This window comes from Atractosteus spatula, chromosome 2 (assembly GCF_055471065.1).
Source record: "Atractosteus spatula isolate fAtrSpa1 chromosome 2, fAtrSpa1.hap1, whole genome shotgun sequence".
In the NCBI taxonomy this organism is placed as follows: Eukaryota; Metazoa; Chordata; class Actinopteri; order Semionotiformes; family Lepisosteidae; genus Atractosteus; species Atractosteus spatula.
Window position 1 is genome coordinate 6,281,928 of NC_142707.1, and position 23,878 is coordinate 6,305,805.

General features: G+C 39.0%; 1 protein-coding gene across 1 annotated transcript; it reads left to right on the top strand.

Annotated features, from left to right (window-relative positions):
- The first annotated feature begins 521 nt into the window (after nucleotides 1-521).
- On the top strand, nucleotides 522-23,878 carry slc25a37 (solute carrier family 25 member 37). The gene is made up of 4 exons (XM_088908468.1): nucleotides 522-780; nucleotides 12,703-12,931; nucleotides 14,248-14,304; nucleotides 17,318-23,878. Exons 1-4 carry the CDS (start codon nucleotides 586-588, stop codon nucleotides 17,848-17,850), a joined length of 1,014 nt encoding a protein of 337 aa, XP_088764594.1. The 5' UTR covers nucleotides 522-585; the 3' UTR covers nucleotides 17,851-23,878.

Consider the following 23,878-nt stretch of genomic DNA (forward strand, 5'->3'; position numbering starts at 1 on the left):
ATTTCAGCTAAGTTTAAACGCTGAAATTTTTACTTTTTTCCAAACTCTGCTCCTATTTGGTGATTAGTTCGGGTCAACGTATTAAATACAAGCAGAATGACATTCATCTCAGACTGCAAATGACCAAAAAGGTGACTTTTCCACGGCAATAAATGCTCGTTTTGAATACACCCTCGCTCCTTTGGCACAGCTACACGTGAATTGCGTTACACGTCTCTTGAAAACATCCTTCAAGTAACCCAGAGTCTTGGACTCCAAACTAGCCGCCTAGTGGTCGGTCCGAAGTTTCGGACTTTGCCATTGGTTCGGAGTTCAGTTAATCAAAAGTATTCCCGCACCGTTGCTATAGCACGGCGGCCTCTCTGATTGCGCGTTGTTTCAATTGGCTACTTCCCGGGCCAGCCCCGCCCCATTCCGAAAAGCGTCCCGCCTTAGTTTGCGTTGTCTTCGCTTTCATTGGTCCACTCGAAGCACCCTGTCACGGAGTGGAATGACGTCAAGGAGGCGCTGGAAAGTGGCGATGGGTTGGCTGTGTCTGCCGCCGTTCCGCTAGTGTTTACTACCGTGTGCCTGCTTCTTTCACGCATGGAGTGGCGCAGCGACCCGGTTGCCGCAGCCTTGGAGATGTCGGAGAGCAGCGAGGGCAGGGACGGGGAGCCCTCGGAAGCCGACGGCTACGAGAGCCTTCCGCCCACCGCCTCCTTGGCGACGCACATGACAGCGGGAGCTGTGGCAGGGATACTGGAGCACAGCGTGATGTACCCCGTGGACTCTGTCAAGGTGAGGAAGCGTGCGTTATGCTTGCATGCCCACTAGCTGTCTAGTTGCCGTGTACCTCAGCCCACCGCCCCTCCCACCTCACAAGCACAAAATCGAATATTAAGCGCAAGTTGTACGCGACAGTGTTAAACGATTTTCCTGATTTCTTTTCCGCTTTAATAAATTGCTAAGCTAAAGTGCTACTTGAAGCCACTATACTTAAAAATTAAAAGTTTTTTTTTTAACAGAACAGCGTGGTAGAATTAAACATCTGCTCTCCTCTAAAAGTGCTTTACCTTTGCCCTCTCTGTAAACCTGATGCTTAATTGGCTGCCGCGACAGGTAAGGCACTAGACTTCGCTTAGTCATGACGGGTTGCAACTCTAGTGCCGGTAAAAGACTAAACGGGGAAGCCAGACTTGTTCTCAAAGTATCCAGGGATTATACAATCCACACATGCACGCTGCATGCGTTCAGATCATATCCCTGCGACGGACACCCGCAAACGGAGATCATTATTTTATAAATGAGGAGTCCAGGTTAAGTTGACGGTAGCGTGCAAGGTGTTTCCTGCTTGTGTCTGGGGCAGTATAGCACAGCACAGCACACTGCCGATGAACGCTGAAGAAATAATACACTCTGAAGCCAGAGTGAACGATTATGTGGCAGGCGACAGTGATGTTTTCCAAAAACAAAGGTAATAAAAATAAAAGATGGGCTAACCTACTTGATCTTTTAAGAATTTCAGAGCTTTTCTTGGTGTTAAACCCATTAATGCTTTATTCATGATTCCTTCTTCTGTAGAACAGGTTTGGCACCTGTAGCCAGTGAGGTGACCGAACGGCAGTGTAGTCTATCTGAGTAATAAACCCTCTCAGTTGTTCCAGTTTTACTCTCTGGATATTTGTTTGTCTTTACTTGTGGCTTCCTCCATACTGACATTACTACTAACGTCCATCTAACAGTCTTAACAGACTTGACACATTTCCTCAAGTGGGGCTGATTACAAAACGTTATTTATTTTGCTTTCCTGAAAGCTGTTTGGCTCCAATTATGTAAGGAGGCTCTCTTGAAAGTGCTAAAGTCATGGCTGCTCTGTGCAGCTCTTACAGAAACAATATTTGCAGGTCAGAGCTCTGCATGACACTGAAGGAAAGCCCTAATGATGAAAATCTGAATCTTTGTTCAGAGGGGAAAGAGGGGGAAAAATTCACACTTTTCCATGATAATAAACAATTTGTCAGGAATACTGTGCACCTGTTCACACTTACAGAGAAAACATGCCTCTGCAGTACTGGCCATTCACTGCAGCAACAACTTTTCTGTGTAGTTATATCAGGTCCATAGCTTCAGTGTTCAGACTGCAGTTGACAGGATGCTGTACTATACATTGGCAATGAAGAATTAGTATATCATAAAACAAAGTAATCTAGGGTTGTAGGAATTTAATTTAGGTTAAAATCTCCTAGTTAGCAATTAAAACAATTGTCATAATGCAAGAACAGGGTTGGTTTTTGACTCAGTGGGATTCTTTCAGACATTGACTTAGCCTTTTCCATACTTAACGTCTGGGTTTACCAGTTCAGCGCTCTGCTCAGATCAGATGCTCTGTTAGTGGATTGTTGGATGAGGTTTTTTGCAAGAGGGTAATCATTGGTGACAGTTACTAGTATAAACCTGCAAGAAAACCACTAGGAGTCTCTGAAATATAAGCAGCAGTGCAGTGCATTAAATAAAGTGCAAATCTTTGCTAAATGACTTTGCAAAAGATAACCTTATGCAAGTCATGGGAGGGGGAGCGGAGGGACCAGAGCAGGACCAGACGATGAAACTGAAATACAAATGCAGTACAATCAGGCCTTAGTCTCTCTGCCAGTATGCAGAGAAGCAGAACATCTGGGATAAGCAGTTTTGCCATTAATAGTTATCAGGCTTGGCATTTTCTGATAATTGCATCTATAAATTAAATGACTGGGCATGGCTAGAGACCCAGGCTGAATTTTGCTTATGGGGGTGGCATTCCCTTCATTTATTCACCTTCTTTCTTTCCAGAAGAAGATGAGAGAGGTTGATAACTAAAGCTGGCTGTTTGGGTCATCCTGTGCATTACACTTCTTTTATCTTCTTGATCTGAGCATGTCTGCAAAGCCGTTCTTGAAAGATTACAGTGAATCACCTGCCACAACATAAGAGGTAGTTCATCCAGACACCCACAGCTGCCCGTGTAAAGACTGGTGCTGCCTCCCATTATTTTATTGTAACCTTGTGGTTATTGTAGACATGTTCTTATAGAATTCCATATACCTAATATATGTCTGTTGAAGGGTACTTTTTCCTTTTTCCAGTCTTCTACTACAAAAAGAAACCTTCCTGCACAGTTAAAACATTTACATTTTATATCCCCATGCAGCAAAAGGTACTGCATTAACAAGGTTTTGCATTTCATTTTTATGCATGATCTAAAATAATACCCGTCAGTCAGCCTCCACAATTGTTAGTCTTTATTTTTTTTGCTGTGTTTTGTGCTTTGCAATGTGCTTTACAAATACAGGGTGGTTGAAAGGATTCATCATGTTCTAACTCTGAGACTGAGAGTGATGAGCATTGGTTTTCATCTTTTGTGTTTTAATGCCAATTCAAAAGGATAAAAATGGCCAAAACTCTCACTGGCTGGAGAACTTAAAATTTTAAAAATAAAGACTGTTTCCTTGAATAATGCTGTTGCCATTAGGAGAATAAGTCTAGTAATGTTGTGGGTGTGGACCTAGCAGACTAAGTGACTGTGAATGCACAAATTAGGTTTTATTAGGTTTGGCAAGACAACAGTGATCTTGGATAGCTATGTCTTTATAGCCTTGTTGCGTTGAGCAGTATAGTATTCACGCCACCTGTTCTTTTAGGGTTCAGCGCCATATCGGGTCATTCAGTCTGCTTGCTGGTTGTGTCTTCTGCTGTTCCAGCATTCCCTCATCTCCAAGTCCTCAGAAGTAGAAATGTTTACACAATGTAGCACAGAACTCGTTTGTCTTGATCAGTTCTTAAACATGCACAACACAATGAGGAACCCAACGTCATGTACTGCAGAAAGGTAAAAGGAAGTTTGCATTGCCTGGAAATTAAAGTTTTATGGACTTCTTACTTCCTTCACTGGGATGGAAACTACAGGTGACATTTTTTCCTGCTTAAATTTCTGTTTTGTTTTGTCTAGTTATTTTACTTTAATACTAATTACATGCCAGGAAATGTGGAGATGAAGTATCACTGATGCATCAGCCTTAAAAACAACAACAATGTTGTTTTAATGAATCAGTTAGTATGGGGAATAATCTTCAGACAGTGTCCAGCTCTGCTTAAGAAAGCTCAAATCATCATCTGTTTACTTAAGTGAAATTGTTGTTAGCTTGGGACCATTACTCAAAAACTAGATGTGTGCAAAAACAGCAGCACACAGCCAGGTAGTAGTAGTAGGATGTGTAATACCTAAAATCAAATTCAGCTTCTTTTTGCAATGCTTTTCAAGCTTTCCAATCAGCTGAGATCCAATCACATGCTCTCCAGAAGCACATTGAGACTGTTGCACTATTGTAGTTTGAAAGGCATTCTGGAGAAGGCCAGTGCCTAGAGATTCAGTGGGTATAGAGACTTATTCCTAAAGATCAAGCTGTGGATGTGATGGTGTGAAGTCAGGGATGAGTGTCATTTACAGGGATGCTTAAGTTTGTACTAAAAATAAAACCAATTTAACCACACTTTAAGTGTCAGGGAGATGGAAAGCAGACCTTGCCAGTCTGGTTCCTGTGACTTTAGTATTGGCCAATTGTCTGTATGAGCTCCCAGCAGCATAATTCAGCAATTTATTTGCCCAATTGAACCTTTTTGAATTCTGCTATGAACTGTTGGGGATTTTGTATAGTTAACTTTAATTTTTCAGTATTTTAAGAAATGAAAATAACAAAAAAGTGAAAAGAGTTACAAGTTATTAGTTTATTTAAAAGCTGAATGAAATAAAAGCATAGCTCGAACAGGAAAGCAAAAGATGAGACATGGATGTAATGGCTTGTTTATTCTTACGGTAATATGACTTATATTCAGGTAAAATACTGTATGGATTAGAAAAATTGTAATGCTTTTAATTTTTAACTTTAACTTGAATTTTTTATACTGTAGTCAGAGTGAACAACACAAAAACTAGATTACAATCCCTGGAGGACTTCACTGATGGAAAAGATTTTGCAATTATGTTTTGTACTGGAAATTCTGTGTTACAGGAAGCCTTATGATAAGGAAGTGGAAGATTTAATTTTATCGGCCGTGTCTTATTTGCCTGGCACTCCTCTATTGTAAGATTATGGTTCTCATCACAGATAGACCTTTAAATGCGGAAAGCACAGATGTTTGCAACGCGACATCGTCACCGGCTTAGAAAGAAAGTTGTTTTGAAACGGGATATTCTTCAGTGGCGGATTTCTTTTCCGGGACAAATGTTATGGAATGCTCTCCAGATGATGATCACGCAGCTAAGACTGAGGAATGTGACAATAGAGGTTTGTTGTTAATGGCACATTCATCCACATCCTCTGAGCTTTTTATTCCAAGTTTTTATAGCACCTCTTTGTAATGGGAGTGGGAGCACAGCACAGTCAAGAAAGCCATAATTGTTTTACTGTTTTAAAAAATAAAAGTAAAAAGTAAACGGGAGGGTATTGAAATGAAGTGCTCTGCTTTGAGCCCTCAATGCAGTCTACACAATGTTTTGATAGTGTACATATATTGTATATGATAAAAGCTTGATTGCGTAGTGGAGCTCTGAAGGAATGGTTTACTGAATGTTGTATTTGCCCCTCCCAGGTCATAATGTGTATTTTCCATATTTTCTCCACAGCTTAAGTTGGGGAAAAGGACTCGGAGAAAGCAGAATGAATCAAGGGCTATTGCATAATTATGGAAAAGCCCGAATGAGGCAACAGGATAGGATTTCAGCAAACAGTTTTCATTCAGACAGGAGTGGTTTGGGCATTTGTCTTATGATACTGATGATATTCAAAAGACTTAAACAGTCCTGAACCTTAAAAGAAGAGAAGGGTGATATGGAGGAGGAGGTTATGATGCAGATTAATGGCTTTGACAGCTAAAACAGAAGGACCGCTCCAATTATTCAGTCAGCACTTGGTGAAAAGCAAGCACCAGGTGTACTCCTGGGCAGAAGGGGACAGGAATTTGTCACACCTGTTTCTGTGTTTCATAATTTGTCCCTTGATTGCATAACTGGGTAAACATTATTGAAAATAAAGAGAAGGTTCTCTGTATAAGCTCTAATCACTTAGCGGTTTTTAGTCCTTCTGGTAAAACGAACCAGGACAAAGGCAGCGTCCTTTAATAGAGCTGTATTTAAAGAGTGTTTGTGGTGACTTCCCAAATTCCTGTTGCCTGATACAGTGGATGTCACTGCAGTTCAACAGATGAATGCAAAGTATGACCATCTTAAGCTTCTTTATAGCAATGAATTAACCTTGGCTTGCTAGAATCTTCTTTCTTTGATGAAAGAAATTGACAGCCAGACAAAATAATTGCATTTTGGCCCACCATTTCCTTGTCAAGAATTTATTTGAGGGGCTTAGGTCATTTTAGAATAGTCTGAGTTTCTCTTAATAGAACCATTATGTTATAGCAAGGTTTGACTTACTGCACAGTGGAGAGCCCTGTGGTTTGCCAATTAAAAGACATCAGTCACTCCAGAAATAAATTAAATATTGTATAAAGTTTCTGAATAACTGAGTATCTATTGCCTTTTTCGTCAGTGCTTGTGGTATATACATAAGAAAAGGTTATAAAATCATTTATTTCAATCTCTCTTAAGTTTTATAGGCTAGTAATATGATTTCAAAATGAATGGCAGATGTTAAGAAGTCATTATGTTTACATATTCATGCACTCTCTCTGTATTTGCATTTTTGCATATGCTAAGACGTAAGCTTCAGTAATATTGTCAGTTGTTCCTGCTTTTCTTAGTTTGTAGTTTCCACCTCTAAATCAGAATCATCCATGTTGCACACAAATGCATTTTACATTGAAACTTGATTTTCACTTCTGGCTTATGGATAGTGACCCATACTTTTAAAGCTGCCAAGTTTTTTCATATGCATTTAAAATGTGTATTCTGTATATCTTTGCTTACTCCTCGGTTAAATGCTTAGATTCATTGCATTGTGTGACAAAATGGTAACATCACGAGGACAGGACACTGTTTCTTTCTGATGTAACAATATGACAGTAAATCAGCTGTGGATGTCACAGCATATCTGCAGTTAGACCTGGATCTCAAATTAAGACTGCCACTACAGAGATCTTTTGCACTGAAGGCCCGATCTACTGGTATCATGTGTTACTTTCAGGTACAGACATTGCAACCAGACTTAGTTATGAGTATGCATTTCTTTGTTTCTTCGTTAAGTTAACTGCCTCTGTGTTTCCTGCCTTGTTCTTTGGTATGTAGTTAGGAGCGCTGTACACACGTATTGTGGGCTCACTGTCTCACTGCATCAGAGCTGATTAGCAAAATCTCAAAGGCAGAAACCAGCTACGCATTAGGCCACTGCCATCTCTGTGCCCAAGGCAGGCAGCCTTAGCTCTTGTTGGTGTCCATAAAGACTTTATAGCTTTATGAATATAAGGCCCTAAATTGCATGAAACATGATAAGATAATTCAGAGTAGGCGAATGGGTCTGTATTGTAATCTTGCATAAGTCCAGTGTCTTCTTTTTGTCTGTCAGGCCAGTTCATTGCCTTTTGGGTTGGCTTTTTGAAGGCGTGGACTGACAGTTAGCTGTGTTTATTGGCCTGTCCCAATATTATAAATCACTCCTTGAAGTATAATAATATAAACCCTATGAATTATCAAGAACTAAAATGAGCACAGCTCAGACATGTACCACTGTTTATGTGGCTGTGCCAAGAACAAAGTTTCTCTGCTATGCTCTGAATGGAAGAGCCAGGACTGACTGCTGTCAGCTGTCACATTGCTTGTTGGATTTGGACAGGCAATCCCTATTCCAGACTCCTACTTTCATTCCTGCTTTTTCTACCAACCCTGATGAACAATTTTTCACTCCACTGCAAAACAGGCTTTTTGTTTCATGCTTGAAAAGGAGCTATGTGTTATGAAAAGTGACATTTTCTCTCATCTCTTTGTAGTTAGAGAACAAGTGAAAATATAGTCATTCAACAATATATACTGTATGAGCGAGGAGCTGAAAAATCACAAGTTAAATTAATACATATTGTATTTGTCTTGCTAGTGTGACAGTTTAGGTGTAGTACAGTTATTATACTGAGGTCTCTGTTTTTATGTGAGGCTTGTTGGAGCTTGGCTGTGCAATTGAGTTTATTTACAATAGGAACTGATGCATTAAGCAAATTTTTAAATTAAAAATGTATTTATAATTGCAAGTAAAATGTATTCTTGATTTAACTCTACTTTTAAGTAAAATAAGAAATCAGTTTTTATAAGTTATTATAAGTTTTCAACTGGCCTGAGATGAGATTTATGTGTTTATTTTCATATTTTAATTATCTAATTTTGTGTCCCACAGCAGCACACATTTTCAAGAATGCACATTTTTGGTTGCTAAATGTAACTGAAATCCTGAACCTGTTGCACCACTACATTATTGGGTTTTGCAACAACAGCTAAGCTGCTATAATGTTAATATGCTTTATTAGGAAGTATGGAATATGTGTTGGCAACCCTGTTTCTCAAATGTAGGGTTTCTGCAGGGTTTAGTGGCATCTTCAATCAGCCCCTGAATGAAACCTAGAAAATACATTGATCTCGATATTGACCATTTAACTGGTTCAATTAAGTCACTAAAGTCACTGAAAACCACAAGCACTGCACTCAAGCACTGGCGATTTGGAACTTGGTGTGAACTTGGCCAGCACTACCAGTGGTAGTGAATATTCATGTATTCATAATGACAGCCATAGATGCAGCACATGACCCAAAGCAGTTTTGGATTCTGAGAAGTCTTCCATGACCTTCAGAATGCCATTGTTTGTTTAGTAGAATTTTACCAATCTTTGAAATACTCAAATATGTTAGACTATAATGTGTCTAACAGCACACATGTTTTGTTCATATTTAAACAGCAGGGATTCATTTTGATATCACTCTTTGAATAGTTCACAGCTGCACAAATTCTGGGCAAATACTGATGAGAAGAGTTTTTTGTGGAATTATTCAGAAAGCACTCTGTTGCATTTTCTTTTAAATAATAATTATTAATATTTATAGCTTAACATTATTGTTTGTATCATAATTGTGTTTTAGTCTAGTGTTGTTCATGAGCCCCATCACTTTGACTGTGAATTAATATGCTTCTTAATGTGCACATGCAAAAGGTTTTATAACTTTTATTAACTAGTGCAACTTACGTCATAAGCCCGTCTAGAATGCATTTCCTGGAAATGAACTAAACTCTAGAAAAAATGTTCTTTGTGCATGACTCAGCAAAATACATTTTCACTTTTACACAAAGTTGGGTGGAATTAGATTTTAAACAGTTGGTGTTTGTAAATACAGATTTTTCACAAACGTCACCTTAAAACGTCTGATAAAAAACATTCTTAGTAGATCGTTCTAGTTGTCTTGTATACTCAGGAACACCAGACCAATTTGATTCTGATGGTAAAGTTTCTTTCATTTTCTTGCAATAACAATATAGGACAGACAGCACCTACGCATTTGGTTTCATCCTACGCAGACCTTAGTGGGAGACATTCTATACCCTGCCAAGTGGAGCTACTCTTGGCTTGTTGTTCCTTTTGGTTTTTAAAATGACATAGGTCTGATTTTCACTGCCCTCTGACTTTTTATTAAATGTAGGATGCTTTACAACAATCAAGAAAATATCTTTGTTGTATACTAGAATAAAGATACTATAGTCTTAATATTATAGCCATGTTTTATGGAAAAAATACTGAGCATCAATTATCACATAAAACTGGAAAATAATAATTCAATTTAGCATAAAATTACTTTTTGTAGCAGGTGCATTGCCTTATTATTGAACATGCCATAAATAAATTAATTTTGTTCAGTAACATTTGCTGTCTAGTGAAAGTTACTTGATAGTAGCTTTTGTAGGCACCATTGGAATTAATACCAGTTGTACATCTTTCACATATGCTTTGCAACAAGATGGAGATACTGCCTTGTGGATGTCTGTCCCTGTCCTCTCGTAGAGCTTGGATAAGCATATGCCTGTTGACTTGTTTTTAAGCCCTAGTTTCTAAATTTGTCCCTGAATCTCCCACAGATGATAGGGCTCAGGTCTGACAAGTAGGGCTTCCACAGCATAACTGCCACTTTTCATCTTGCTAGAAAGTCGCTGTTATACAAGCAGCATTAGGAAATGAGTTGTCCTACTAGACTGTTGTCTTGTGCGTATGAGATGCAGGAAGGGTTGCAGGTAAGGTCCTGGAACTTGATTAGTATAGCTCCAGGCAGGTAGGTTAACATTAATCATTGCACGTAAGTTTTGTTGAGATTGCCCAGACCCTCAAGTGTATACTTTCCCATCAGTTGTGCACAATAGTTAGAATACGTTTCTACATATGTGATGCTGAACTCCATTAACAATACAGTGATGTAGTACTGACAGAAAAAAGTATTTTCTGATTTTTATACAGTTGTTTTTACATCTTGTCAGTGTAAAATATGCGCTCCCTACATTTGGAATGATGGCAAAGAAGCATAAGGAAACTTTGCTTCCTCTTTTATTGCCACATTTAGCTCACAGCTGTTGGGGTTCAAGTTTAAAAAAAATCTAGATTATCGTCAAAACAATGACACTCAAAACTATATCTTATTAGTCACTTCAGGAGCTCTGGAGGTAAAACTCCTGATGCAGATTTTCTAGGCAGTTTAATTAGAAAACAACTGGAAAAGTAACTCATCAACTATGCAGAGGATTCAGTAAAAGTTTATTCTTCCATTTTGCTAACCTCTGATATAAAAGCATCATAGTACAATATGTTCCACTGGTTCTCTCTGCTTACTTGGATGTATTGTAATACTTGGCATTTCACACTGAGTTATACACTAGTTTAATTAGCTAATATTTTCCCCATTAGAGTCTGCCTGTACCTCATGTCTCACACTGACAAGGTTTGCTCTGTGACCATAATGTTAAGCTTTGTTCAAAAGTGTGGTGGGGCTTTTTACTCTTCTAAATTTGTGGAATCCCTGTCTTTTTATTTTAGTCACACAACTTTTAAGTTGATGAATCATTTTCTAAATTATGCCTTTAAACTGATTTGTGGTCATGGAGGTTCACAGAAATGTAATACAAGAAAGGGATAGAAAAACTGAAGAATACATGTAAACTCTTTTAGTCCTGGTGGCCGATTACCTTTAATACTTTCTCTGCATTGCTGTCAGGAGGGTTTCATGTGATGTTGCCTAAAAACAAGAGCTGTTTAAATACATCCGACTAGCCTTGGAAGCCCTTAGTTTGTATTTGTAATGCTGTAAACCTAGGACAGCTTCAATGTTGACCATTCTACCCAATTTATTTTGGCAGCTACAGTATTTACAGTAATAATTTTTTTTCTCTCTAGAGCAAAGCTTTGAGTACTACACACATGGCCTTCTTCGAGGGTGCACAGCAATATCATACTTAGTTCATCTGAAAACTGAGGATATGGATGGGCTTTCAGTCCTGTTGCGAAGTTTCAACTACAGAGTTGAGAATGGAGAGGAACTCGTTTCTAAGATTCATTCAAGAATTGCTTAACCATATGACTGAATGGAAAAGGTGATGCAACCCTCCAAGTCAGAGTCTGTGCCAGTGTATTGGAACAGCCCTTTGCCTTTGTACTTTATCACTGTGCATTTGTAACCAATCCTTTGCTATGTAAAAACCTGGGAAATGGTCAAAACAGACAAATTAAAAAATACAAGATCTTAATAATCCTTTACATGATGTTGATTTACATTAGGAATCAAAATGAAGCACAAATAGCCATTATATCTGGGACTATTTAATTGTTGTATAAAACCTAACAAAAATGTGTTTCGCTAAAGGAGCCCATGTCATGTACTGACAAACTATAGGTACAAATATCTTTAATTTATTTGAGCACTTGGAATTATCTTCATGCTATTATTCTTTTATTCATTATATTCTTATTGTTTCATCATTACTCTTCATTAATAACTAATTTTGAAATTATTTCTTTCTTTTCTGTAGTTTGCTATGAAATTACAGTTATGGAGTTATATGGATTAATTTGCAAACAACTGTGTAGTTTATCAAAAACTGTACCTCAGCCATCGCTGAAAGGGTGTGATAAGGACAAGAAAGGCTTTAACCCAGCCCTTGGTAAACTGTCATGTGTTCTTGTTACTGATTAGCCCGGTATCTGCTAACACCAAGCGTTTCTGACTTACGCGGGACTAGTATCTAAAATATCCAGGTTCCACTGGTGAACGATAGCAGCATCCTTCTTGTTCTTTAAAGTACGTTGATGTCAAGTATTAAAATTTTGCAATTTAAACTGTCATGCAGTGTTTCTGTGTTTTTAGTATTTATTCATATCCTAATTTGAAAATTCCGTTTTGTGATTACTGCTTTTTCTTACATTTATTAATGTATGATGATTTCTACACATTACTTCCCAAGAAATAAGATGAGATAATGAGGTTTGTTAAGCCTTCACAGTTACCAAACGCCAAGAACTTTCTTTTGCTGCTCTTTGTAATATTTCAGTCAAAGCCTATTTACAGTACATTGGTACCATCAACTAATGTTTTTTTATTTATTTAATTTTTTAATCTTCGAAAACATTTACCCCTCGCCCGTCCCTCTCTCTCCACTCATACTCTTCTCTGCCACCCTCCCCTGTTCCCTCTCTCTTTCCTCCCATCCCTCCATCTTCGTGCAGACACGGATGCAGAGTCTGCAGCCAGACCCAAAGGCACAGTACCGCAGCGTGCTCGAGGCTCTGCGCAAGATGGTGCACGCGGAGGGACTCCTGAGGCCCCTAAGAGGCCTCAATGTCACCATGCTGGGTGCCGGCCCGGCCCACGCCCTCTACTTTGCCTGCTATGAGAGAGTGAAATGCTCGCTGAGTATCGTCATCCAGAATGGCGGCAACAGCCACGTGGCTAACGGTATGTCCTTCGCAGAGTGTGCACTCTGGATATTTGACTATTGTCACACGGTCTTCTAATATAGTTCCAATAAATGTTGAATGCCGTGTTATCTCTCTGTAGTGCGGTAAATGATATGATACATGACAGGAAAGCCTTCTGACCCATGGTGAAAGTTAGAGGCAATTTTGTGCCTTGTGCTTAAGGCATAGAAGAGACAAATTTGCCTGTGAATCTCTATGCATTTCCTCCTTGCCCTCTTGTCAAGAGTGCAAGAGTCACAGGCCTGCAGGACCTTGAAATGGTGGTTATTTAGACTACTTATGTCAATTATATTAGAACATTTAATACCTGCTATTTCTAAAAATGCAAGTGCTGTAGAATAGTGCACATGCAAGTAAAGGAAAAAAAGAGGAGAGCCAATCTAAACAGTAGTACCTACACAATCATGAAAACAAAGGTTCCCTCCTTAACAGAAAGATCAGTTTGCTAGCTGCTGGTGTTGAGAATATCAAAAGTAATATACTTGGTTTCTGGGACTGTAATGGTACTATTGTGGTCACCGTTAGGTCAAAAGGAGTCCGTCACCAACTGCCCTGACTCCCTTTGATCGAAACATCTTATACACTTCACTCCAAAACGTATTTCCCTGAGGATAGTCAGTGATATCTGTGTAAAGACGTGAAGTGGTCAGTCAGGTCTCAGTCACAGCTGACTCTGTATTGTCTGTAAGATGGTCATTCAGAATGCAGTCACACTGTTATATCACTATTCATCTGCTCCCACAAGCAAGCAGCTTGAGCCACTCTTGAGATCACAAAGCAGTTTTCATGAAATTCTTTGTCTCCCCTATACCTGCTCTGAGAACAAAGAGAAAAACCTTATCAGATGCAGTCTGAAACCTCTTCTGATGATGTCTTTATTAAGAAGACTGACAGTGCCGAGATTCTAACATTTTGTAAGAAAAATTTGCTATGCTGTAGTTTAAAGTAGAATCAATCCTACATAATTTATATCCTTTTCAGAATTTGCACGTTCATTCATCGTTCGTTATTTTTAATTTATTTTTTTGTTTGGATCAGTTACTGCTTTCTAGATGTAGGTTTGTATTTTTCAATGCTGATCCTCCAGCAAGAGTCTCCCTAATCTTCTGGTTGTCATTTCACTTGAGCTATTAATTAACTCATATCTGGTGCAGGTTAAGATTTTGTTTTGGACTCGCAGCAGTTCATAACTTCAACAAGTGTCTTGAGGAGTGAATCTGAAGGACAGTGCAGGAAATGCTCTAGCGTGTGCCTGGTCCACCTGGTTATTGTTGTTTCTTGTCTTCCTGGCAGGAATTGCTGGTAGTGTCGCCACAGTGCTCCATGATGCAGTGATGAACCCAGCAGAAGGTATTGTAAAGAAAGGTTCATTACAGTACTTCCAGGCTGGTCTCCTTCAGCTCTGCAGTTAGCGCTGTTGCTTTGTGTTGTAGTGGAAGTTGAATGGAGCAGACAGAGGTTCATCTTTGTGCCTTGAATTGAATTGTTCTGAGCTCCACATCCATTGAGGAGCTTTTTAAAGCAATGATGGGGAAGAACAGTTTTCACATGGGTCAGGTTTTACGTGTGTTTTTCAGTGATGGAGAGAACATAAAAAGTTTATTGTCCAGACAATTAGATCAATTACATAATTAAGATGAGAGGTGGAATAAAGCCCAGAGGGCCCACGACCTTTGGAAATTAGAATTTCCCAAGCCTCATTTAATCGTAAGAGGCCCCGACTAGCTCTGTTGGTAGAGCATGAGACTTATAATCCCAGGGTAGTGGGTTCGTGCCCAACCTCCAACATGGAGGACCTGGCACCTGACATCCCGTAAATAAACTAATGTTACGGAAACGGCAACAGGATGTTGCTACTGTACCCCTAAATTCTGGAAGGCATAATGGGAAAACATCCATCCATCCATCCATCCATTTAATCATAAAATTAAGCCTGCATGATTTTAGGAGCTAAAAACAGCTAAAAAGTTACACAACTTTAGTATTTATAACTGAAACTTTCAAAGTTCCAACTTCAGTTTGCATTTACCTTTATTGAAAATTCAGTGTGGCAAAGTGACAGAAGACAATCTGTTCCGTGGATGTAAAATTAAATAGCTTTGACGTGGACTAAAATAACTTTTTTTACACGGCACTGTATCCGCAGAGAAACCTTCTCAGAATGGTTTCCTACTGCCACCTACTGACCTGAATAGTTTGTGTATGTGCTTATGTACAGTATGTCTGCCTTAGCCATAATTCTTGCATGAACAGTACAGATTGACACTGCCTGTTGCATGACGTACTGGAGTAAGCGTGCATGTCCTAGGTCTAAAAATAATATAAATAGGAAATTTTAAGCTTAAAATAAGTGATAAAGCTAAGCCTAGTCCAAAAAATTAAAGTGGCACCCTAATGGCACTGAAACATAGTACAGTACATTATTGTATTACATTACCTATTTACAGTGCCTTGCGAAAGTATTCGTCCCCCTTGAACTTTTCAACCTTTTGCCACATTTCAGGCTTCAAACATAAAGATATAATTTTTTTTATTTTATGTGAAGAATCACCAACAAGTGGGACACAATTGTGAAGTGGAACGAAATCTATTGGATTTTTGAAACTTTTTTAACTAATAAAAAAATGAAAAGTGGGGCGTGCAAAATTATTCGGCCCCCTTGCGTTAATACTTTGTAGAGCCACCTTTTGCTGCGATTACAGCTGCAAGTCGCTTGGGGTATGTCTCTATCAGTTTTGCACATCGAGAGACTGAAATTCTTGCCCATTCTTCCTTGCAAAACAGCTCGAGCTCAGTGAGGTTGGATGGAGAGCGTTTGTGAACAGCAGTTTTCAGCTCTTTCCACAGATTCTCGATTGGATTCAGGTCTGGACTTTGACTTGGCCATTCAAACACCTGGATACGTTTATTTGTGAACCATTCCTTTGTAGATTTTGCTGTATGTTTGGGATCATTGTCTTGTTGGAAGATAAATCTCCGTCCCAGTTTCAGGTCTTTTGCAGACTCCAACAGGTTTTCATCCAGAATGGTCCTGTATTTGGCTGCATCCATCTTCCCCTCAATTTTAACCATCTTCCCTGTCCCTGCTGAAGAAAAGCAGGCCCAAACCATGATGCTGCCACCACCATGTTTGACAGTGGGGATGGTGTGTTGAGGGTGATGAGCTGTGTTGCTTTTACGCCAAACATATCGTTTTGCATTGTGGCCAAAAAGTTCGATTTTGGTTTCATCTGACCAGAGCACCTTCTTCCACATGTTTGGGGTGTCTCCCAGGTGGCTTGTGGCAAACTTTAGACGAGACTTTTTATGGATATCTTTGAGAAATGGCTTTCTTCTTGCCACTCTTCCATAAAGGCCAGATTTGTGCAGTGTAAGACTGATTGTTGTCCTATGGACAGACTCTCCCACCTCAGCTGTAGTTCTCTGCAGTTCATCCAGAGTGATCATGGGCCTCTTGGCTGCATCTCTGATCAGTCTTCTCCTTGTCTGAGCTGAAAGTTTAGAGGGACGGCCAGGTCTTGGTAGATTTGCAGTGGTCTGATACTCCTTCCATTTCAAGATGATCGCTTGCACAGTGCTCCTTGGGATGTTTGAAGCTTGGGAAATCTTTTTGTATCCAAATCCGGCTTTAAACTTCTCCACAACAGTATTACGGACCTGCCTGGTGTGTTCCTTGGTCTTCATGATGCTCTCTGCGCTTTCAACAGAACCTTGAGACTATCACAGAGCAGGTGCATTTATACAGAGACTTGATTACACACAGATGGATTCTATTTATCACCATCAGTCATTTAGGACAACATTGGATCATTCAGAGATCCTCGCTGAACTTCTGGAGTGAGTTTGCTGCACGGAAAGTAAAGGGGCCGAATAATTTTGCACGCCCCACTTTTCATTTTTTTATTAGTTAAAAAAGTTTCAAAAATCCAATAGATTTCGTTCCACTTCACAATTGTGTCCCACTTGTTGGTGATTCTTCACATAAAATAAAAAATTTATATCTTTATGTTTGAAGCCTGAAATGTGGCAAAAGGTTGAAAAGTTCAAGGGGGCCGAATACTTTCGCAAGGCACTGTAGATGTACGTAGGAAGTACAAAACATGTTTTACTAACATGATTATTTATTATTTGTAAATAGTCACATGTAAATAATATTATTTGTAAATAGTTACTTGTGAATAATATTTGAGTCACATAATACCCAAACTGGATGGGCAAAAGGAAATGATGGGATCTGACACTGTAAAGGATGATAATATTTTCCAGAACTGGAGGTACTTGAAAGTTTTTTTTTTCTTGTTGCTTTGTTCTGAACGTGATGCCTGGCATGATCTCAACTGCTTACTCCCCCCGGTCATTGCAGTGGTGAAGCAGCGGATGCAGATGTACAACTCTCCCTACCGAGGGCTGTGGCACTGTGTGACCACAGTACACCGGACTGAAGGGCTGGCTGCCTTCTACCGCAGCTACAGCACGCAGCTCACCATGAACATCCCCTTCCAGGCCATTCATTTCATCACCTACGAGTTCATGCAGGAGCGCCTCAACCCCCAGAGACAGTACCAGCCGCACACCCACATCGTTTCGGGCGCCTTGGCGGGGGCCGTGTCCGCGGCCGCCACCACCCCCCTGGACGTCTGCAAGACCCTGCTGAACACGCAGGAGAACGTGGCGCTGAGTTCGCTGAACATCAGCGGGCACCTCACGGGCATGGCCAACGCCTTCAGAACGGTGTACCAACTGGGCGGCGTGCCCGCTTTCTTCAAGGGCGTGCAGGCCCGCATCATCTACCAGATGCCCTCCACTGCCATTGCCTGGTCGGTCTACGAGTTCTTCAAGTACTTCCTCACCAAGCACCAGCAGGAGAGAGGCAGCGCGGGACCAGCGCCCACCTGACGCGGGCTCAGGCCCGTCGGCGGCGCACACCTTGCCCACACTGGGCCCTGTTGTGAGGAAGGTTAGCAGGTGGCTTCAAGTTTGTCGTTTTTTGTTGTCGATTTGTGTTCCGTCTGTGTCGCTGTTGCGTGTGTGGGCAGAAAGATGGAGTTACAAAGTGTTGGGAAGCCACTTGGGAGTGAAAGCAAGGAGAGGGCTTTTGAGGGGAAAGGCAGGCCAAGCTGGGCGATCATTTCTTTGTGTTCAAGGCAACATACAGCACCCTTCAGCAGAACACTCCTGTTCCCTCCCATTGAATTCTTCTTGTCAGAAGGTGTGCTGTTAGAAAGCGCTGAAAAACACAGCAATGTAACAAAACTCTTAGGATTTCATATGTGAAAAAATGTAAGAAAATGGCTTTAAACCTTTCACAGTAAAGGCTGGTTTTACACGGGCACACATGCCTGCATACTCCCATCGTTACTCCCTACCCCTCTTCCAAACGGAGTTGCAACGTCACATAGTTATTTATGTAAATATAGAGGTTTGTTGATTATTTTATTGGATTTAAAATGTGGGAAGAAATATATTTTTCTTTGGGCCAAATGTTTCAACTTCTACAATCAGACACTGGCCTATTTGTACATTTTTGAATGGCCATTTATTTAAATGTCCGTTGAATTTTATACATTCCTTAGCCTTGCACCATAATCTGTCTTCAATCAAGTGCCTACAGTTCCACTTGCAGCTTTCTTTGACTTCAGAAAGGATGCTTCTATCCATATTTTCACAATCTTTACTTTGGCCCATCAGTGCACTACTTATTCTGTAATATTTTATTGGATAAGATGTAGGTTGTATATACAATATAAAACACTGCAAAACTGAACAAATGTCAGATTTGACTATATTTATTTAATTTTAAAAGTTGAATTATTGTCCTGTTTTAACGGGATATGAAGACTATTTCAGACAGGGTTTTGTATACATTTCTTATTAGTGTAGCAGAGCAGAATGTGAATGATGTGGTGGTTTAACAGACCCACACATTTTCCTGTTGGTTTTGTTGATGTTTTGGCTTCCTTGTAAGCAGTTAAGTGAAGTGGTTACTTTTTTTGTCTTATCTGAAGATGCCATCTTTGAACATGCATGTTATAAAGCTATCAAAATATTAATCAAACTTAAAATCACAATATGCTTTGTCCAGCACTGAAACATTCAGTTGACACTGACAGTGTTTTTTTTATAGATCACTAATCCTGGCAGGAATTCTTCCTTTCTCTTTACCTTCCCAAGACCAAGTCTAACCCTAACCTTTTGCAGTGTGTCAGTGCAGTTCCCACATTGCATTCATGTTATGCCTGCACACATCCGGAAACCATTTCATTGTCTTTCGAGAAGTGCACATCTTTCTTGTTTAATCAGTCATGTTTTTGCAGAAACGTCCTACGTAACATTTGGATAGATGAGGAGACAAGGACTCTTTGTTTCTTTGACGTTTATTTAAATGTATTGGAATCATGCACAGCACCTTCTTGTCTAAATCATGTGTACAAGAAGTGTAGCACAGAGGTGTAGCACAGTAACTTCAATTTTTATAGAACTAACCATGTTGTAATGCAGGTCCCAGCTGGGCCGTGTGTTATGAATTGTTTATTTTCACAATAGCAACACGCAACAAACGCACATCAATCCCAAAGACTGAAGTGGAGTTTGACAGCAAGAGAATAGCACAGCTTTCCGATTTGCTGCTCTCGAAGGCTGAAGTATCATACCAAGTGTTACTGTGCCTTGAATCTCAGTCTCTTGCCATTTCTGAACTTTGTTGCTTTTGTGTGCACATATTCACAATTTGCAAGGAGATCAAGGAGTAAACCACTGCCTTATGAGGGGACTGTGAATACCAGGTGGTAGAGAACTGAGGCAGAATGGCTGGAAGAACTGTTTTGTTTTTTCTTTCTTCCCATATGCTCTGCTTCACTCAGGTTCCCCTAGCTCTTCTCTCCAGATTACTCTCAGGTCTCCAGAGAGACATTAAGACTTTGTACTGTTCCTAGTGCCACAGGAGTAATTGACTTCATGCTTGATTTTTAAAAATGGTCATTTTATTCATTTCTAACGTTCTTGAAGGAATTGTTCTACTAAAATACTAAAATATATGGCTATATATTTTGAGTATTTGAGTAGCTGCATTGACTTTTTTTGTGCAGCCAGCAGTATACAAGTCATGCACAACTGCTTTAAAATATTGCTGTCACCTCACCCTTCATAGTCATATGTAAAGCACAAAGAAGCAACCTCAAGGAAACCATATTCGCTGATGTAAATGTTTTTTTTTCTAAAATGGTTTTTGGACAGTGCTTAAGTGGCGGTGGCTCGGTGTTATAGTAAATCCAAAATCTATCAAGATTCGGGTCCGATCCGACAGATCCTTCTAGTTTCTTCTGAAGCGAAGCAAAAAATTGATCAGTTAACTTTGTACGAAGATATTTAGTTTCAAAAGGCTTTCACTTTCTGTGACTCCATGTTCTGAAAGTCACAGGAGCGTAAGCCAAAGAAAGCTAGCTTTTCTTGTGCTTTGCACAAAAATCAGTCCTTTAGTAAGGAGATTAGAAGTTTTTTCATAGAAGATTGTAATGTTTTCTAATATTCTGGCTTCTTAATACCCAAGAATGTTGTTGATTGTATTTGTTTCAAATCCCCAAGTTAACATGAACTGTTGTATAATGCTTTAAGATGTAGTACTGTAGAGTGAAATGTCTAGGTCAATGTCTGTCACAGCATTTGAATCATGATCTCATCATCTCTTTTCTTATTTTTTTTCTGTTAATTTGTATCTTTGATGTACACTGTTTTACAGTGCTATACTTATGATTTTATTTGAATTCTGCATACAGTATGCTTACAATAGACAAGGACATATTTTTTCTGTGAACAAAATAGATTAAAAATAGGTTCACCAAGCTCTGCAAACAGAGCTCGCTTACGTCAATCTGCTTTTATTTTGCTTCTTACATGCTTTATTACCTTGTATAGTATGAAAGTAATACACATTTGTTTTTGTTTTTTTATTAAGAATTTTTTTAATAAACAGAATCCTTTCTTGATTTTCTTATTAGATTTTCACCTTTCAAAAAGGGTTCTTTCAAAAAGGAAGACATTAAACATTTTATCTTATTTTAAACTGTCACAGTATATGACAGTTACACTTTCTAAAAAACATTAAGAAATTAGCAATTCCCTACATATTCTGGTACATGGAATTTTAATAACGAGATGCGGTGTGTGTCTGTACTTGTCTATAGGTTGTGTAGAGGTTCCCCAGTGACTTTTATTTTTGCTCTTTGTTTTTAAAGGGATGCTTAGGACAGACGATGTGACTTGCATATAACATACAAATCCTATATAACATATACATAAATACACCGATACAAATCCTAAATTGTTCATCCCGTAAAATACCAATGCTCTTAAAAAGCTCAATGACCTTAGCGCTGTGTTTTTAACAAGAAGAGGTGGATGCCAGTGGCTGTTCAAGTTACAAACCATAAAATGTTGCTTGCCGCTGTTGTTTACAAGCCAGAGTTTGAATATGATTTGTGCTTCTTTCCTGGCAGTTGAGACAGACATTTCTTTTCAGATGGACTTGAAATTTGTATATACTCATGGCATTGCTCAGATGCATTTGAGCCAGCACTGTGCTAAATTTCCTTTTATAAATCAGTTCTCCAGGCTGAGCATTTTTCTTTCTTGCTGCCTAACAGTAATGGTGTTCACTTATCTCTGACTCATTTTGCAGTATATAAGAAAGCTGTTTCAGTATTTTACCTACATGCAAAAGAACATTAAATGTTACAGGAGGGAAGCTGTGGATAATGGGCACAAAAGCTTATAATGTGCACAAAAATTACTGAGCATGCATCTGTTCTTTAATGTTTTTAACCTCTCCAGGTGTGAGGGAGAGAGAGGGAGATACTGTAGGAGAGATATAAAGCACAGGAGAACACAGGACAGAGCAGGTGAGAAAGGGTCCAATGAAGGCAGATCTGGAGGAGAGGTGTGAACAGCTGAAATTTGTAATTGAATGGAGAGGTTCTCAAAAGCAGTCACCGAGAGAAGGGGAAAATTGTGATCCATGTTTAGGATAATATTGGCTTCTGAAGTTTTTTTGGGAGTGAGAGCCCTGAAATCCCCACAAAAGTATATAGACTGATCTGTGAAATTATGGCTAGGAGAAATGAAATAGGTGATTGACTTGTACGGATCTCATTTATACTTATAAACATTTATATTGATCATTTTCAATATTTTGAAGTAATATAAATATTTTGATGTATTACCAAGTTAAAGAGATTGGACAGGTGCCTTAATGGCCACTTAATTATGAAAAGAAAATAGTGTTTAATGAAGACATTTAAAAAAAATTAGCTAAACCTTTCAAAAAATGAAAAAAAATTAAAGTGACTAGCATAATCTTCACTTACAGAATGAACAAATTCTAAAAGATTGTCATTTTAGTCTAGGTACAGTATTTGTATTTATTAACTTATTAATCTTCAGAAGTCTGTCCACAGAGTACGACTTGAGCAGGATAGCAGTCTATGTCAAAGCACTGGACAAGATGACAGTGTTGAACTGCTGATCAAACCTCGCCAGTAGATCTCTGAGAGGTGAGAGAACAAGCAGCTGAACACAGAGGGAGCGCTCCAGCTCCAGTCCAAGACACAACTGGACTCGGGAGCTTTGAGGCACCAGTGCTAACTGCTGTGCCCCCATGCCATCGTCTAACTGTAGTTAGTTTTGCTTCTGAAATTGTAGTTTTGTCTTTAAGCTTGCCAGATCAAATAACCTTTAACTCTGTTGGGCTGTTCCCCATACAAAATGAGAACATGCTGATTTAGAAAGGAATTGCACTAATACTTGGCTTATCGAATCAATCTGAAGATGTATAGCACTCCAATTAGTTCTGGTAACATTTTTTTACCCATTTGAAATAATTTACAAAGCAAATTTTTCAAATGATTCTTCCTATGCCCAGTTAAACCATTTCTGTTTTCCTTTAGTACATATTTTTCCTGTCTTTTATTTCAGTTCAAAAGTGTACTTATAGCAGCATAGTGGAACAGAGAATTCAAAGGCTAATGATTTGTTCCAAGAAGCTTAGCTAAGCAGCACATGCTTCTGTAAAATTGTAAAACTCTTTAAAAGCTTTATGTTTGTGCTTGTGTTTGGGATCTACATTAGACAAACTGTCGTTCTGTTTTTGTTCTTTTTCAGAAGCCCTGTGGTCATGTGGTAGTCTAAGCACTAGTTATAAAATCACTAGGCAGACATCATCTTCTAAACTGATATTGTCTATGTGGAAATTTAGTATTGTTACTTTCTATCACATTTGTAACATTTTTGAGTGACAAAAATACACTAATGGGCAATACACTTTGTGAAATAAGGGTATAACATCCCATTTTCATCCTGAAATATTATCCTCTTGGATGTTTGACATTGTCACAGACCTTGCATTCTTTTTACCTGTGTTTAAACACGGTAATATAAAGGGTGGAGCTTTTTATATGTGTGTGTGTTATATGTGCCTTCATTCTTAATGTTAAGCTGCCTCTTGACAGCATTTTCTATCCAAGTATCAAATAACACATCAAGCCTTCCTTCTAACTTGAAATTTTAATGCATTTCATTTTTATGCATGTGGATGGGAAACCATGTTTTACAGGTTGAAATTGTTCTATTTTTCTTAAACAGGTATCTGGACTAAACATTTAAGATTCATCATGTACAGGGAGATATTTAAATATATATATATAATATTTGGTTCTATTTTGATCTCATGTTTTTCGCTGCTTTCTGAAACGCACACGAAGGAGGGGGGAAATAGTGTTTTTTTTAATAATGCCGTTTAGATTCTGAAAAAGATTGTATTCAGAATCTAGGTGAAGAAAAACTAAATAAGGATACAGATATTTTATGATTGTGTAATGCTGCTACAAATGTAACACTGGAGCTTTACAAAAAAAATAAGATAAGCAATCTCATG